The following is a 15,098-nucleotide window of genomic DNA, read 5'->3' on the forward strand; positions in this document are numbered from 1 at the left end:
TTCAGGAGGAATCAGCACAAGAATGAAAGTAACGCTGATTACCTCACCGAATTACGAAAGCTGTCAAAGCACTGCCAATTCGGGGCAGGACTGGCAGATTCTCTGAGACAAATTCGTCTGCGGTCTCCTAAGCGAAGGAACACAGAAAAGACTACTTTCTGAGAAAGATTTGACACTGGACAAGGCTTTCAGTGTGGCTGTATCATATGAAGCAGCAGCAAGAGGAGCTGCAGAGATACAGCAAAAGCCACAGGACTTCGGCACCCATGAAATGACACGGGGTTTCGAGAGATGTTATCGCTGCGGCAGATCCACCCATGACCAGAAGGACTGCTGGTTCAAGGACAAAGCATGCAGGCAATGCGGAAAGATGGGACACATTGCACGTGTATGCAGATCTGGAAAGAAATCCGCTGACAGTAAAAAGGTCAATAAGGAAAAGTACAGAAAGGTACAAATGATGACGGACAGTAGCTCCGAAGACCAGAAGAGCGATAGCGACTCCGGAAACAAGAGGCTAAGCTGTCTCAAATTACATAATGTAATTGCCAAAGAAGATTACCAGACCATTTGGGTTACCCTCACGATAGCGGGGTCCCCAGTTAAAATGGAGCTAGATACAGGGTCAGCTCTGACCGTCATAAGTCGACGGGATTACGAGCGGCTATTTCCGCATATACCTTTGAAAGACACATCCATTATCTTGAAGACATATACGGGGCAGAAAGTATACCCCAGAGGGAAAATAAGGGTGCCTGTTGTATACAACGGCAAGGAAATACAGAAGTTGTATTTATACGTTCTGCAAGATGGTGGTCCACCGTTGTTGGGACGTGAATGGATCAGAAAGATACGTTTAGACTGGCACTCCATTCAGGCACTGACGGTGACCAGTAAGAAAAAAAACGATGATGACGTCATACCTGGACGATTAAAAGAAATCTTGGCTAACGCCAAAGAAGTGTTTCAACAGGAACTAGGAACCCTGAAAGGCGCCACCGCCTCAATAAAAGTGGAAGATGCGGCAATTCCCAAGTTTTTTAAGGCAAGGCCGGTGCCATACGCAATTCGTCCAGCCGTCGAGGCAGAGCTGGAGAATTTGGAAAAAGCGGGCGTGTTATCCAAGGTAGATTGGAGCGAGTGGGCAACACCCATCGTCCCGGTCATGAAGAAAACGTTGAATAATGATAAATCTGAAGAACAGAGAAAAGTTCGCATCTGTGGGGACTTCAAGGTGACTGTAAACCCGGTTCTTCACACGGTACAGTATCCTCTTCCGAGGATAGAAGATATTTTCGCCTCACTATCCGGAGGGAAACGTTTCACCAAAATTGACTTAGCACAGGCATATCTACAGATGGAGGTTGAGGAGGCCTCTAAAAAGTATCTCACGATAAACACACACAAAGGCCTGTACCAGTACAATGGACTGGTTTTCGGAGAGGTAAAGGTGATCAGGGAGGGAGTTCCAGACAGTAGGGCCAACGTGACTGAAGACTCTGCAACCAATGGTGATAACACCTTTTGCCATATGATGCACTCATGCAATATCTAACACCTGACACTCAGTTTATCATTTCATCTGCAGAGTGAAAAAATAGAGGTGTCCAATTTACCTAGCGACAGTTATCAGAGGATTTGGAGAGGTTGCTAGCAGGTCTTTGCCACTAGTTAATGACGTCACTTTGTCTGCTGCTTGAAGTGCAGAACTTTTAATATGCAAGTCTTTTCTTTGTGCAGTACAGCCATTAATGCACAGAATGTGCATCATATCTCTATTGGAAAAGAATATCCTTTTTTTTTTAAATGAAAGATAATTTGAAAAGAGTTTCCGCTGCTGTTTCGGGTTTTAATTTGAGCCAGCAGTATGACCCAAGTCTACTAATGACTGTTTCAAGACCAGGTCAGAGGGTCAATCAAGGTTCTACCAAACACTACCATTAGGGAACAAAGGGAAAAGGTCTGTTTGTGCTCTTTTATCTCCTCATGTTTGATCATTTCATGCCTGGTTTTCAGAGTGGCATCAGCTCCAGCTATCTGGCAAAGAGCTATGGAGCAAGTCCTGCAAGGGATTCCGGGGACTCAATGCTACCTAGACGACATCCTTGTAACAGGAGAAAACGACAACGAGCACCTTGCCAACTTGGAGCAGGTGCTCACGAGGCTGAGAGAACGGGGCCTACGAGCAAATCGCCCCAAGTGCGAATTTTTCCAGAAACAAATATCATATTGTGGCCATGTCATTAACGAAGAAGGGTTGCATAAGTCACCTGAAAAAATTGAAGCGGTCGTAAAGGCCCCAGCACCTGAAAATGTCTCACAATTAAGGTCGTTCCTGGGATTAGTAAATTACTATCATAAATTTTTACCAAACTTGTCAACGGTTCTGCACCCTCTTAACGCACTGCTACAAACAGGAGTAGTTTAGAAATGGAGCGAAGACTGTAAACGTGCCTTCCATAAATGCAAAGGCTTGATCACGTCCAGGGAAGTGTTGGCTCATTACAACCCATCACTGCCAATCAGACTGGCATGCGATGCATCCCCTAACGGCGTGGGAGCAGTATTATCGCATAGATTCCCTGATGGCTCGGAGCGGCCGATAGCTTTTGCGTCACGCTCATTGAACTCAGCTGAGCGTAACTATGCCCAGATCGACAGGGAGGCACTCAGCCTGGTGTGGGGGGGTGAAGAAATTCAACCATTACCTACACGGACAAAAATTTACCTTGTTGACTGACCATCAACCCCTCGTCTCCATATTCAACCCTAAAAAGGGCGTTCCCATTATGACAGCGCAAAGGCTACAGAGGTGGTCCTTTTTCCTAGGGGCACACCAATATGACATAGAATACAAAGGAACAAAACAGCATGGGAATGCTGACGGGTTATTGCGCCTACCGTTGCCAACGGTGGAAGAGGTGCCTACAGTGGACACAGTGGAGATGTTCCACTCGACCATAGTGGAATGTCTACCGGTGACAAATTCTACCATTGAAAAGGAAATGCGAAATGACCCGACTCTCACGAGTCTACAATTTAATGGTGAAGGGATGGCCAGCACATGGCGAACCACTGTTGCCAGCATTCTCGCAAAGAAGAGAACAGCTGTCAGTGTGCCGAGGAACCTTGATGTGTGGATCCAGAGTGGTGATTCCACCCAAACTCCAGGATAAAGTGCTAAAGGAGCTTCACGAGGGGCATCTGGGTGGAGTGAAAATGAAGAACTTAGCCAGAGCGTTTGTGTGGTGGCCAGGTATCGATGGAGACATCGAAGAAATGACCAAGAGCTGTCTAGGATGCCAGAAGGTCCAAAACGCCCCACAAGCCCCTCTACATCCATGGGAGTGGCCCTCATCTCCATGGCAAAGGGTACATATCGACTTTGCTGGTCCATTTATGGACTCAATGTTCTTAATCGCGGTGGATGCACACTCCAAGTGGCCGGAGGTAATAAAGATGTCCTCCACCACCACGGAAAAAACCATCACAGTATTAAGGACCATATTCGCCAGGAATGGGCTGCCTGAACAGATCTGTTCTGATAATGGACCGCAATTTGTATCCGAAGAATTCAGGAAGTTCTTAAAAAACAATGGGGTTAAGCACTACACGTCCGCCCCATACCATCCCGCCACCAATGGATTGGCTGAAAGGTTTGCCCAGACCTTCAAGAAGGCCATAAAGGCCATGGGTAATGAAGACATAAATCTACAACATAAGGTAGATAACTTCTTGTTTGCGTACAGGAATGCAACACATGTGGTTACAAACCAAACCCCCGCCATGATGTTTTTCAATAGAAGCCTAAGATGCCGGCTGGATTTGGTCAAGCCAAACGTCAGAAGGGACGTAGAGAACCGGCAATTTCAAAGCATGAATGAAAGGCCAACTAGAACCTTCCAGATAGGTCAACCAGTTTTGGCCCGGGACTACCGTACCGAGAAATGGCAGCCTGGAACTATTTGCACACAACTAGGACCGCTGATGTATACCGTGGACATTGGAGAAAGCATAATAAGGCGCCATGCTGACCAGATCATAGAGTCATCCGAAAAAGGACAACCTACACCACAACTCTATACGCCTAGTGATGAAGCAGAGATACCCATAGTATCTACCTCCGATCCGGTGATACTGGAACCAGATGAACCCGACACTGGCATTGAAGCCAAATCGACCTTGCCAAAAGAACCTACTACACCACCGAGGCGTTATCCGGACCGAGTCAGGAAGCCTCCAGAGAGACTGAATTTGTAATTGATTAACTTCAGCAAATGTGTATATTATTGTTCTTGTAAAAATATTATTTAATGATTACTTAAAATGTTATGTACTATTTATCTAAAAGGGGAGGAATTGTAGTGTATGTACCTTTAAGAGGAACTATGTTTTTGAAGCCCCTGTATACTGTAGTACCAGTAGTGACCACTCGGGTATATAAGTCTGTGTAGCGTCTTGTGTAGTTAGTTCACCTCCAGACTTTGTTCAGTAAACACTTGTTAAATCAACTCCTGCATTCCGTGACTCCATTAACACACGGATCTAACAGATTTGCCTCCTCATTTGCTGTCTATAATCTTGGTGATGTGCTGCACTGTGGTCTTGACCTTTTACCTTTGTTTCTCAACCACTGAGACTGTCTAGGTTCACACACACGAGTCCTGAAATTGCGGTATGGAGTCTTGGACAATGGGAGCACTCAATTCTCCAGTCTGCTGTCCTGAGACAGGACAGCAGACTGGAGAATTGAGCGCTCCCATTGTCCAAGGCTCCATACCGCAATTTTAGGACTGTGAAGAATGACCAATGAGTGTTTGATGTCTGTGCCAGCAAGGAGACAACACCTTCAGTGGAGGAGGGGGAGAAAATTGGCTGAAAAGGAGCAGGAAGCAAGCATATAAATCCTTTCTACATCTAAACAATGAGTAGAATATCAAACACACCTAAGAAAATGCACAATGTGAATAAGCAAATGAACATTTTAAATAGTCAGTCAATCTGTTGTCTCTTGCACAGTTCTCTTGGAGTAATCTGAACATTCTGTTCTGGCTCCATGTTCCTTTCCCCACTAGTTAGTAAAACTGAATAGGAACATTTACTTGAACATCTGCCACATACCTGTTTAAATGTTCCTGGAGTAATTATAATTTTGTAAACCATGTAGGACGGAACACAGATAAACGATGAAGTACCAATGCAGTAACCAACAACTGCAGTCCAATAAGGGTATGTATAGTTAAAGAGCTTAAGTTCTGGAGGAGTTGACAGGAAACTGCCAATGATGAACTGTTGAAAAATAGGACAACTGTTAATGGAAAGAGAGAAACAATCAAATCCAAACAGATTTACAACACTTAGTATTTCCCCTCCTTATAATCAGTGATGCCAACATTCAATTTATTGATCAGTTTGATGGTGCCATTAAGCGTTCACACAATTAGGGTTTGGCAAAAATCAGCCATTTTAATGTGTAAGCATTGGATATTGGCATTTCATTTATTTTGAACGCTCCCAGATCAGATAAACATGGGTTAGATATAATTCAGAGTTACCCAAAACCCTTCCAAATTGTACCTTTAACTCCAAGTTCAGAAGATCCTTTGCCAAAGCAGTGTAACAATATATTTAATTCCCGTGTTCAATATTTATCACCTTCAGTTATCTCCAAATTGTATTTGTAGTGAAACACAGGAAGCTTATACAAGGTCCCACAACAGCAATGAGATAAATGACCAGCAAACCTGTTTATTTGGTGGTGTTCGTTAAGGGATAAAGACAGTTAGAGAAACTCCCCTGCTCTTCTCTGAAAAGTACCATGGGATCTTTTATGTCCACCTGAACAAGGGTGGCAGCTTAAATTATGTTCTCAAGTCTTCAGAGTAGGTTTTTAACCTATAACACTTCTGACTCAGAGGCAAGCATCCTATCACTAACTCAAGGCTGACACTCAACATAGAAAAACTGTCCCGAGGCACATCAGAGGTGTAAGGAAAAGCTGTAATACCACGGCCATCATTATAAAGATTAAGATATGTTGTAATCAATGTGCCCCCAAATTATTTTTGGGTGCCCGGCCCCTTTAACGGACTGCGCGACCTATTCGAAGTTAGGCGCATGCGCGAAATTTCATATTGGAAAAGCTGGTCCCGGGCTGCACGGGACCGGTCATGCAGCCACGCAGCTTAGAGGGAACATTGGTTGTAATTAATTGCTTTACCTAAGATAGCTTTAATTGACAGGGGAAGAGAAAGAAAACACTTAAGGTCTGCTACAAAAGTGTTTTATACTTGAGCACTTAAGATACCATCAAATCAATCAAATCAACTTTTATTGTCATTGTTAGTGCACAAGTGCAGTACAACGAAATGTAGGCTTGCGGCTCCCGAGTGTGTACAATTTGGATTAGGACACTTAAACATTTCAACATACATTTGGCTTGTAGTATATTAACATAAATATAACCATAATAAAGTGCATTGGCAGATGTGCAGGCTTTAGAGTTTATTTGTGGAGTTCAGTAGGATGACAGCCCTGGGAAAGAAGCTGTTCCTAAATCTGGTCGTACAGGTGCGAATGCATCTGTAGCGTCTCCCAGATGGCAGGAGGGCGAACAGACTGTGGCTGGGTGGGTAGGGTCTTTGATGATGGACCGTGACCTCCGTAGACAGCGTTTCTGGTATATGTGCTCTATGGTTGGTAGCCGGGTGCCGGTAATGCGTTGGGCAGTTTTGACTACCCGCTGCAGGGCTTTCCGGTCATAGTAGCTACAGCTGCCATACCATACTGTGATACAGTTTGTCAGGATGCTCTCTATAGTGCAGCGGTAAAAGTTAGAGAGGATCAGGGGTGACAGATTACATCCCTTCAGCCTCCTTAGGAAATATAGGCGCTGCTGGGCCTTCTTCACCAGAGAGGAGGTGTTGAGGGACCAGGAGAGGTCTTCCGTGATGTGGACTCCGAGGAACTTAAAGCTGTCCACCCTTTCCACCACAGCCCCATTGATGTGGATGGGGGTGTGACTTCCGCCTTTGGACTTCCTGAAGTCCACAATGATTTCTTTTGTTTTCTTGGTGTTAAGGGCCAGGTTGTTATCGGCGCACCACTTCACGAGATGCTGGACCTCCTCCCTGTAGGCTGACTCATCGTTGTTGGTGATCTGGCCTACTACCGTGGTGTCATCCGCAAACTTGATGATGGTGTTGGAACCCTTAACAGCCACACAGTCGTGGGTGAAGAGGGAGTAGAGGAGGGGGCTCAGCACACATCCTTGTGGGGCCCCCGTGTTCAGGGTCGGGGGGGGGGGGGGGGAGGTGTGGTTACCTAATTTGACAGACTGGGGTCTGTTTGTTAGGAAGTCCAGGGTTCAGTTGCAGAGGGAAGTGTTCAGGTCAAGAGTTTGGAGGCCAGCTTGTTGGGGACGATAGTGTTGAATGCTGAGCTGTAGCCTATGAACAGCATTCTGATGTAGGTCTCCTTACCATCTAGGTGATTCAGTGCCGAGTGTAGAGCAGTTGTGATTGCATCCTCCGTTGATCTGTTTGCACGATAGGCAAACTGGTGTTGGTCAAGGGAGGCAGGAACACTGGCTTTGATGTGGGCTAAGACCAGTCTCTCGAAACACTTCATTACCCAGTGCTGTTTGGTTAAACGCAGGGACTGTGCACTGAAGTACATTCAAGAACACTGACGTTTCACCTTTGGGTCCAGACAAAGGAGATGAAAGGCCCCTTTCCCAACAGCTGTTATAGATCTTACATGAAATGAATCGTTTCAATCCAATTTCCATTGGATACAAATCTACAGCATACATCTGGTTTCACGTTTGGCATGAATGGGAGTGTTTGGTCATAGTGCCCAGAAATGCAAAGCATGTGAAAGCAGAAAGATCACACTGACCCAGTACGGAGCACCTTGTTGAGACTGGGAATTAGCAGTATTGTTTCAATACTGGAGGAAATGTTGCATCTGACCCTTGTTACACCTGGACAAGATGTGCTGTCAGTTTCCCATACCCTGACACAAGTGCCTCATCTTACTAAGTACTAAATAACACAAAAGAGGGATCAGTAACCTGCCAACCAAGTATTGTCCTCAAAGGTCAATCTTACCAGAAGGAAAATTGGGCTAATAGCAACCCAGCATATCTGCCAGTACCAGCCGGGGCTGAAGCCAAGCATTTCTTTAATGTCCCTGCAGAAACGCTTCATTCCTAAAGTAGTAAGAACAGAAAAGAAAGTGAACATGAATCAAGACAAACAGATCAAAGTTCTATTTACAGCAGCTCTTTATTTACATAATCCCTCCTGATAATTCTGTACGAGAGTACAACGACCTACTTAAAATATTTGAAGTTTTACTGAGAGATTTTCTGATACCGAGTCCATCTGCTGTGACATTATATACAGGGAGTCAAAACTAAGTGGACCTGAGAGGGAGCGAGAGCGGAGCCTGAGGATATAAAGAGCGCGGCAGAGCGAGGCCCGAGAGCGGAGGTAGCGAACCCGACAACAAAAACAAGGAGTGACGTCACAGGAAAGCAGGGTAGTGATTGGTTGATCAATATTTCTCTCTTTATCTTGGGCATTGGTTTAAATTAAGAGCCGGGATTAAAAACTAAACGTTCAAAAAGAGGGAGCTGATTGATGAGTATCTGGTAAGTGTTTTTACTTGGCTTTCTTAAAGTTTTTAAGTTTATTCCAGCTAGGCTAGTAAATAGTCTGTTAATTAGAGGTATGGCAGGGCAGCTCACACCTGTGGAATGTACATCCTGTGCCATGTGGGAAGTCCTGGACACCTCCTGTGGTCTGGACGACCACATGTGCGGGAAGTGTCGCCAGCTACAGCAGCTCGAGCACCGGGTACTGGAGCTTGAGCAGCGGGTGTAGTCACTGCTGTGCATCCGCGAGGCTGAGAGCTACGAGGATAACACGTTTCGGGAGGTGGTCACCCCGCAGCTTAAGAGCGTGCAGGCAGAGAGGGAATGGGTGACCGTCAGACAGAAGAGGACCACCAGGCAGGTAGTGCAGGAGTCCTCTGAGCCCATCTTGCTCACCAACCAGTATTCGATGCTGAGTACTGGTGAGGGCAATGGTTCCTCTGGGGAGTGCAGCCAGAGCCAAGTCCACAGCACCATGGAAGGCTCAGCTGCACAGGCAGGGGGAAGGGGAGAGGGAGAGCAATAGTGATAGGGGATTCAATAGTTAGGGGAACAGACAGGTGTTTCTGCGGCCGCAGACATGACTCCAGGATGGTATGTTGCCTCCCTGGTTCCAGGGTCAAGGATGTCACTGAACGGCTGCATGGCATTCTGAGGGGGGAGGGTGAACAACCAGAGCTCATGGTCCATATCAGTACTAACGACATAGGTAGGAAGAGGGATAAGGTCCTGCAGGCAGAGTTTAGGGAGCTAGGAAAGAGGTTAAAAAGCAGGACCTCAAAAGGTAGTAATCTCCGGATTACTACCAGTGCCACATGTTAGTGAGTACAGAAATAGGGAGATAGGGCAGATGAATGCGTGGCTGGAGAGATGGTGTAGGAGGGAGGGCTTTAGATTCCTGAGGAATTGGAACAATTTCTGGGGGAGGTGGGACCTCTACAAGCCAGACGGGTTGCGCCTCAACGGGAACGGGACCAATATCCTCGCGGGAGGGTTTGCTAGTGCTGTTGGGGAGGGTTTAAACTAGCTTGGCAGGGAGATGGGAACCTAAGTATAGAGTCAATAGGGAGGGAAGAAAAACTGGAATTGGAAAACAAAAACATAGAAAGTAAATTGGAAGGACAGAGGAATCAAGGGCTAGATAGTAGTCAACAAGGAGGTTTGCCTGTACTAAGTGGTATATACTTCAATGCAAGGAGTATAGCGAACAAGGCAAATGAGCTGAGGGCACAGGTAGATACTTGGGACTATGACATTATAGCTATTACAGAGACATGGCTGAAAGAGGGGCAGGTATGGCAGCTCAACATTCCTGGTTACAGGATTTTCAGACAGGATAGAGAGGGAGGTAAAAAGGGAGGGGGGGGTTGCGGTATTGATTAAAGGAACTATTACAGCTGTGAGGAGGGATGATATCTTGGAGGGATCATCAAACGAGGCCATATGGGTCAAATTGAAAAACAAAAAGGGGCGATCACACTGCTGGGAGTGTACTACAGACCCCCAAACACTGAGAGGGAGATAGAAGAACAAATCTGTACACAAATTTCTGAGAAGTGCAAAAACTATAGGGCAGTAATAGTAGGGGATTACAACTACCCCAATATTAACTGGGATAAAATTAGTGTGAAGGGTATAGAGGGTGCGGAATTCCTAAAATGCATCCAGGAGAACTTTTTTAAGCCAGTATGTAGCAAACCCAACAAGGGAGGGGGCGGTTCTGGACATAGTTTTAGGGAATGAAGCTGGGCAGGTAGAAGGCACATCAGTGGGGGAGCATTTTGGTGCTCGTGACCATAATTCTGTTAGATTTAAGGTAGTTATGGAAAAGGACAAGGATGGACCAGGAATAAAAATTCTAAATTGGGGAAAAGCAAATTTTGCTAAGCTCAGAGGGGATTGAGCCATAGTGGACTGGAAACAGCTACTTGAAGGTAAATCAGTGTCAGAGCAGTGGGAGGCATTCAAGGAGGAGATCCAGAGGGTTCAAATTAAATATGTGCCCTTAAAGAAAAAAGGTGGGACTAACAAATCTAGAGCCCCCTGGATGTCTAGGGACATACAGGGTAGGATAAAGAAAAAAAGGGAGGCGTGTGACAGATACCAAGGGCTAAATACTCCAGAATCTTTAGAGGAGTACAGAAAGTGCAGGGGTGCAATTAAAAATGATATTAGGAAAGTAAAGAGAGCGCATGAAAAATTCTTGGCAAGTAAAATCAAGGAAAACACAGATGTTTTATAAATATATTAAGAGTTAGAGGATAACTAAAGAAAGGGTAGGGCCTATTAGAGATCACGAGGGTAATCTGTGTGTGGAGTCGGGAGACGCCGGTAGGGTTCTTAATGGATACTTTGCGTCTGTTTTCACAAAGGAGAGGGGTGAAGCAGACATTGCTATCGGGGGAGGGGGGAGGAGTGTGAAATATTAGATGAAATAACCAGTGAGAGAGGAAGTATTAAGGGGTTTAGCAGCTTTAAAAGTGGATAAATCCCAGGCTCGGATGAAATGTATCCCAGGCTGTTAAGCGAAGCAAGAGAGGAAATAGCAGAGGCCCTGGCCATCATTTTTCAATCCTCACTGGCTTCAGGTGTGGTGCCGGAGGACTGCTAATGTGGTACCCTTGTTTAAAAATGGAGAAAAGGATAGACCGAGTAATTACAGACCAGTCAGCCTAACCTTGGTGGTGGGAAAATTATTGGAAAGAATTCTGAAGGACAGGATAAATCTTCATTTAGAAAGATATGGATTAATCAAGGATAGTCAGCACAGATTTGATAAGGGAAGGTCGTGTCTGACAAACGTGATTGAATTTTTTGAGGAGGTAACAAGGAGGGTAGATGAGGGTAGTGCGTTTGATGTAGTGTATATGCATTTTAGCAAGGCTTTTGATAAGGTTCCACATGGCAGACTGGTCACGAAGTTAAAAGCCCATGGGACCCAGGGCAAAGTGTCAAGTTGGATTCAAAACTGGCTCGGAGACAGGAAGCAGAGGGTAATGGTTCTTGCCATGGAAGGAGTTCAGTGAAGATTCACCAGGCTGATACCTGGGATGGCAGGAATGATGTATGAGGAGAGATTGGGACGATTGGGCTTGTACTCGCTGGAGTTTAGAAGAATGTGAGGGGATCTCATTGAAATTTATAAAATTCTGACAGGACTGGACAGACTAGATGCAGGAAGGATGTTCCCGATGGTCAGGGAGTCCAGAACCAGGGGTCACAGTCTAAGGATAAGGGGTAGGCCATTTAGGACAGAAATGAGGAGGAATTTCTTCACCCAGAGAGTGGTGAACCTGTGGAATTCTCTACCACAGAAGGCAGTAGAGGCCAATTCATTAAATATATTCAAGAAGGAGTTGGATATATTTCTTAAGGCTAAAGGGATCAAGGGGTATGGGGAGAAAGCAGGGACCGGGTACTGAAATTGGATGATCAGCCATGATCGCATTGAATGGCGGAGCAAGCTCGAGGGGCCGAATGGCCTACTCCTGCTTCTATCTTCTATGTTTCTATGTTTCTATGATGGGTGTTTTTGTGACTGGAAGGCTATTTGCAGTGGGGTTCCGCAGGGCTCAGTACTAGGTCCCTTGCTTTTTGTGGTATATATCAACGATCTAGACTTGAATATAGGGGGTATAATTAAGAAGTTTGCAGATGATACTAAAATCGGCTATGTGGTTGATACTGAAGAAGGAAGCTGTAGACTGCAAGGAGATATCAATAAATTGGTCAGGTGGGCAGAACAGTGGCAAATGGAATTCAATCCGGAGAAGTGTGAGGTAATGCATTTGGGGAGGGCTAACAAGGAAAGGGAATACACATTAAATGGTAGGACATTGAGTAGTATAGAGGAACAAAGGGACCTTGGAGTGCATGTCCACAGATCCCTGATGGTAGCAGGCCAGGTAGATAAGGTGGGTAAGAAGGCATACGGAATGCTTGCCTTTATTAGCCGTGGCATAGAATACAAGAGCAGGGGGATTATGTCTCAACTGTATAAAACACTAGTTAGGCCTCAGCTAGAGTACTGCGTGCAGTTCTGGTCACCACATTACAGGAAAGATGTGATTGCACTAAAGAGGGTACAGAGGAGATTTACAAAGAGTTTGCCAGGAGTAGAGAATGTTAGCTAGGAGGAAAGACTGGATAGGCTGGGTCTGTTTTCCTTGGAACAGAGGAAGCTGAGGGGAGACCTTATTGGGGTGTATAAAATTATGAGGGGCATAGATAAAGTGGATAGAAAGGACCTATTTCCCTTAGCAGAGAGGTCAAAAACTAGGGGGCACAGATTTAAAGTAATTGGTGGAAGGTTTAGAGGAGATTTGAGGAGAAATTTCTTCACCCAGAGAGTTGTGGAGGTCTGGAACTCACTGTCTGAAAGGGTGGTAGAGGCAGGAACCCTAACCACATTTAAAAAGTACTTGGATGTGCACTTGGGATGCTCTAACCTGCAGGGCTACGGACCAAGGGCTCGGAAGTGGGATTAGGCTGGATAGCTCTTTGTTGGCCGGCGCGGACACGATGGGCCGAAATGGCCTCCTTCTGTGCTGTAACTTTCTATAATTCTATGAAAGTCAGCGGATGGGGGAGTATTCGAGCAAGCTGTGCAAATGTAATTCAGCTGCCAATTTAAAGTCACACAACTTTGATTTTATATTATTATTCATAGTTAATTAGCAAAACTACTTGTATTATTATAGTGCCTTTAACACAGAAAAACGTCCCAACTTCACAGAGGTGTCATCAAACAAAAATGGACTCTGACCCAAAGGCAATATTAGGAGGGGTCACCAAAACTTTGGTCGAAGAGGTGGGTTTTAAGGAGGGTCTTAGAGGAAGAGAAGGTATTGCAGAGGTCCATATCACTTTGGTTGGTGGATCACGTAATACTTTGAGTAATTACATTTTTCCTGATACACGTTGCAAATTTTATTTTGCACCAATTTCCATTTATGTCCTCTTGTCCTACTTTCCTGACTTATTTTAAATAACCCAAGTTTACCTCATCTATAGCATTCGTTATTTTGTATGCTGTAATGAAGTCCCCGCCCTTTAACTGGCTTCTTTCCAGACTGTGAAGCTCAAACGTACATAGAATTTACAGCGACAGCAACAGGCCATTCGGCCCAACTGCTCCACACCAGCCTCCTCCCACTCGACTTCATCTCACCCTATCAACATATTCTTCGATTCCTTTCTCCCTCACATACTTATCTAGCTTCCCCTTAAATGCAATTTGCCTCAACTACTCCCTGTGGTAGCAAATTCCACATTCTAACCACTCTCTGGGTAAAGAAGTTTCTCCTGAATTCCTTACTAGATTTATTAGTGATTATCTTATATTTATGATCCCTAGTTTTGGACTCCACATAAGTGGAAACATCTTCTCTACGTCTTCCATAATCTTTCTTCCTATCTCTTCACCTTTACAGTTGGGAATCAATCTTATGGGTCTTTTTGTTTCATTCTTTATAATGCAAGTATCTTTTTGGTGGCACAGTTAACAAACTGAACATTTGAAGCGTGGTCTGATCAGTACATTGTCAAACCTCATCAGGAGAAATCAGTAGACAAATATGAAAGAAGGCGTTTTTCAAAAGGACAATTCCTTAAAACCCTTTAAGTTCTGAGCTTCTTGTGCTCCTCGAGTATGGAGTGATTTGGAACATGTTTCACAATTCTATCTCCATCAAATATCCCCAATGTTGTATTCAAATATCCCCAATGTTGGATTCAAATATCCCCAATGTTGGATTCAAATATCCCCAATGTTGAATTCAAATATCCCCAATGTTGAATTCAAATATCCCCAATGTTGTGCATTTCTTTTGCATATTTTCTTTTGCATAAAGTAACTTACCGTAAAACCAAGACACTGCTATTGATTCCAGAAACACTACAGCAATAACAGCAGCTCCTGTAGCATATTCTTCAAAGAATTTCACCACATACGCCCCACCCTGAAATGACAGATACATATAACCTTTACCAGAGCTTTACTCTGCATCTAACGAGCATGGCGGCCAGAGACCGGACCGGAAGCGGGAGAAGCAGGCCCCGGGCCGTCGGACCGTGGAGACGGTGAGGTGGAGGCCGCGGCGACCGGAGGATGTGTTCGGCGAGTCGGGCGGAGGCAGCGCAGCGAGCAGCAGCAGCCACGATGACTCGCAGTCCGACTGGGAGGAGGGGAGCTGGGAATGGTGGCCAGAGGGTGAACGGAAGAAGCAGGCCACCACACGTGGAGCCGAGCCGGCAACATTGAGGAGGAGGCCGCGGTGACGAGGAGGACGGAGCGGCTGAGGGACATCGTGCTCCCACTGCCACTGGATGCCAAAGAATTGACTTTCTGAACACGGCGCTGTAAGAATAGCTGACGTGTCCCCACGGGGAGTAAGCATTCCATTGTACTAGTTACATATGGCAAATAAAATTGAATTGA

General features: G+C 45.3%; 1 protein-coding gene and 1 long non-coding RNA gene across 4 annotated transcripts in view; one reads left to right on the top strand and one right to left on the bottom strand.

Annotated features, from left to right (window-relative positions):
* Positions 1 to 15,098, top strand: part of LOC147102485 (uncharacterized) — a 63,709-nt gene that overhangs the window by 10,573 nt on the left and 38,038 nt on the right. The window contains exon 1 of one of the 2 annotated variants that reach the window (XR_015073273.1): positions 8,404 to 8,656. The exons of the other annotated variant lie outside the window; for it this stretch is intronic. This is a non-coding gene — a long non-coding RNA (uncharacterized LOC147102485). Of the gene's footprint in view, positions 1 to 8,403; positions 8,657 to 15,098 lie in introns of those variants that run through there. 2 annotated transcript variants of the gene reach the window in all.
* Positions 1 to 15,098, bottom strand: part of LOC147102486 (sodium-dependent serotonin transporter-like) — a 92,014-nt gene that overhangs the window by 8,061 nt on the left and 68,855 nt on the right. For both annotated transcript variants that reach the window (XM_085964981.1, XM_085964982.1), the window contains exons 11-13: positions 14,520 to 14,619; positions 8,112 to 8,212; positions 5,122 to 5,289 (exon numbers count right to left, since the gene is read on the bottom strand). In XM_085964981.1, the coding sequence (XP_085821107.1) occupies positions 5,122 to 5,289; positions 8,112 to 8,212; positions 14,520 to 14,619 (369 nt within the window). The remainder of the gene's footprint in view (positions 1 to 5,121; positions 5,290 to 8,111; positions 8,213 to 14,519; positions 14,620 to 15,098) is intronic.

This window comes from Somniosus microcephalus, chromosome 22 (assembly GCF_052327205.1).
Source record: "Somniosus microcephalus isolate GS21.2 chromosome 22, FLI_Smic_1.0, whole genome shotgun sequence".
Taxonomy (NCBI): Eukaryota; Metazoa; Chordata; class Chondrichthyes; order Squaliformes; family Somniosidae; genus Somniosus; species Somniosus microcephalus.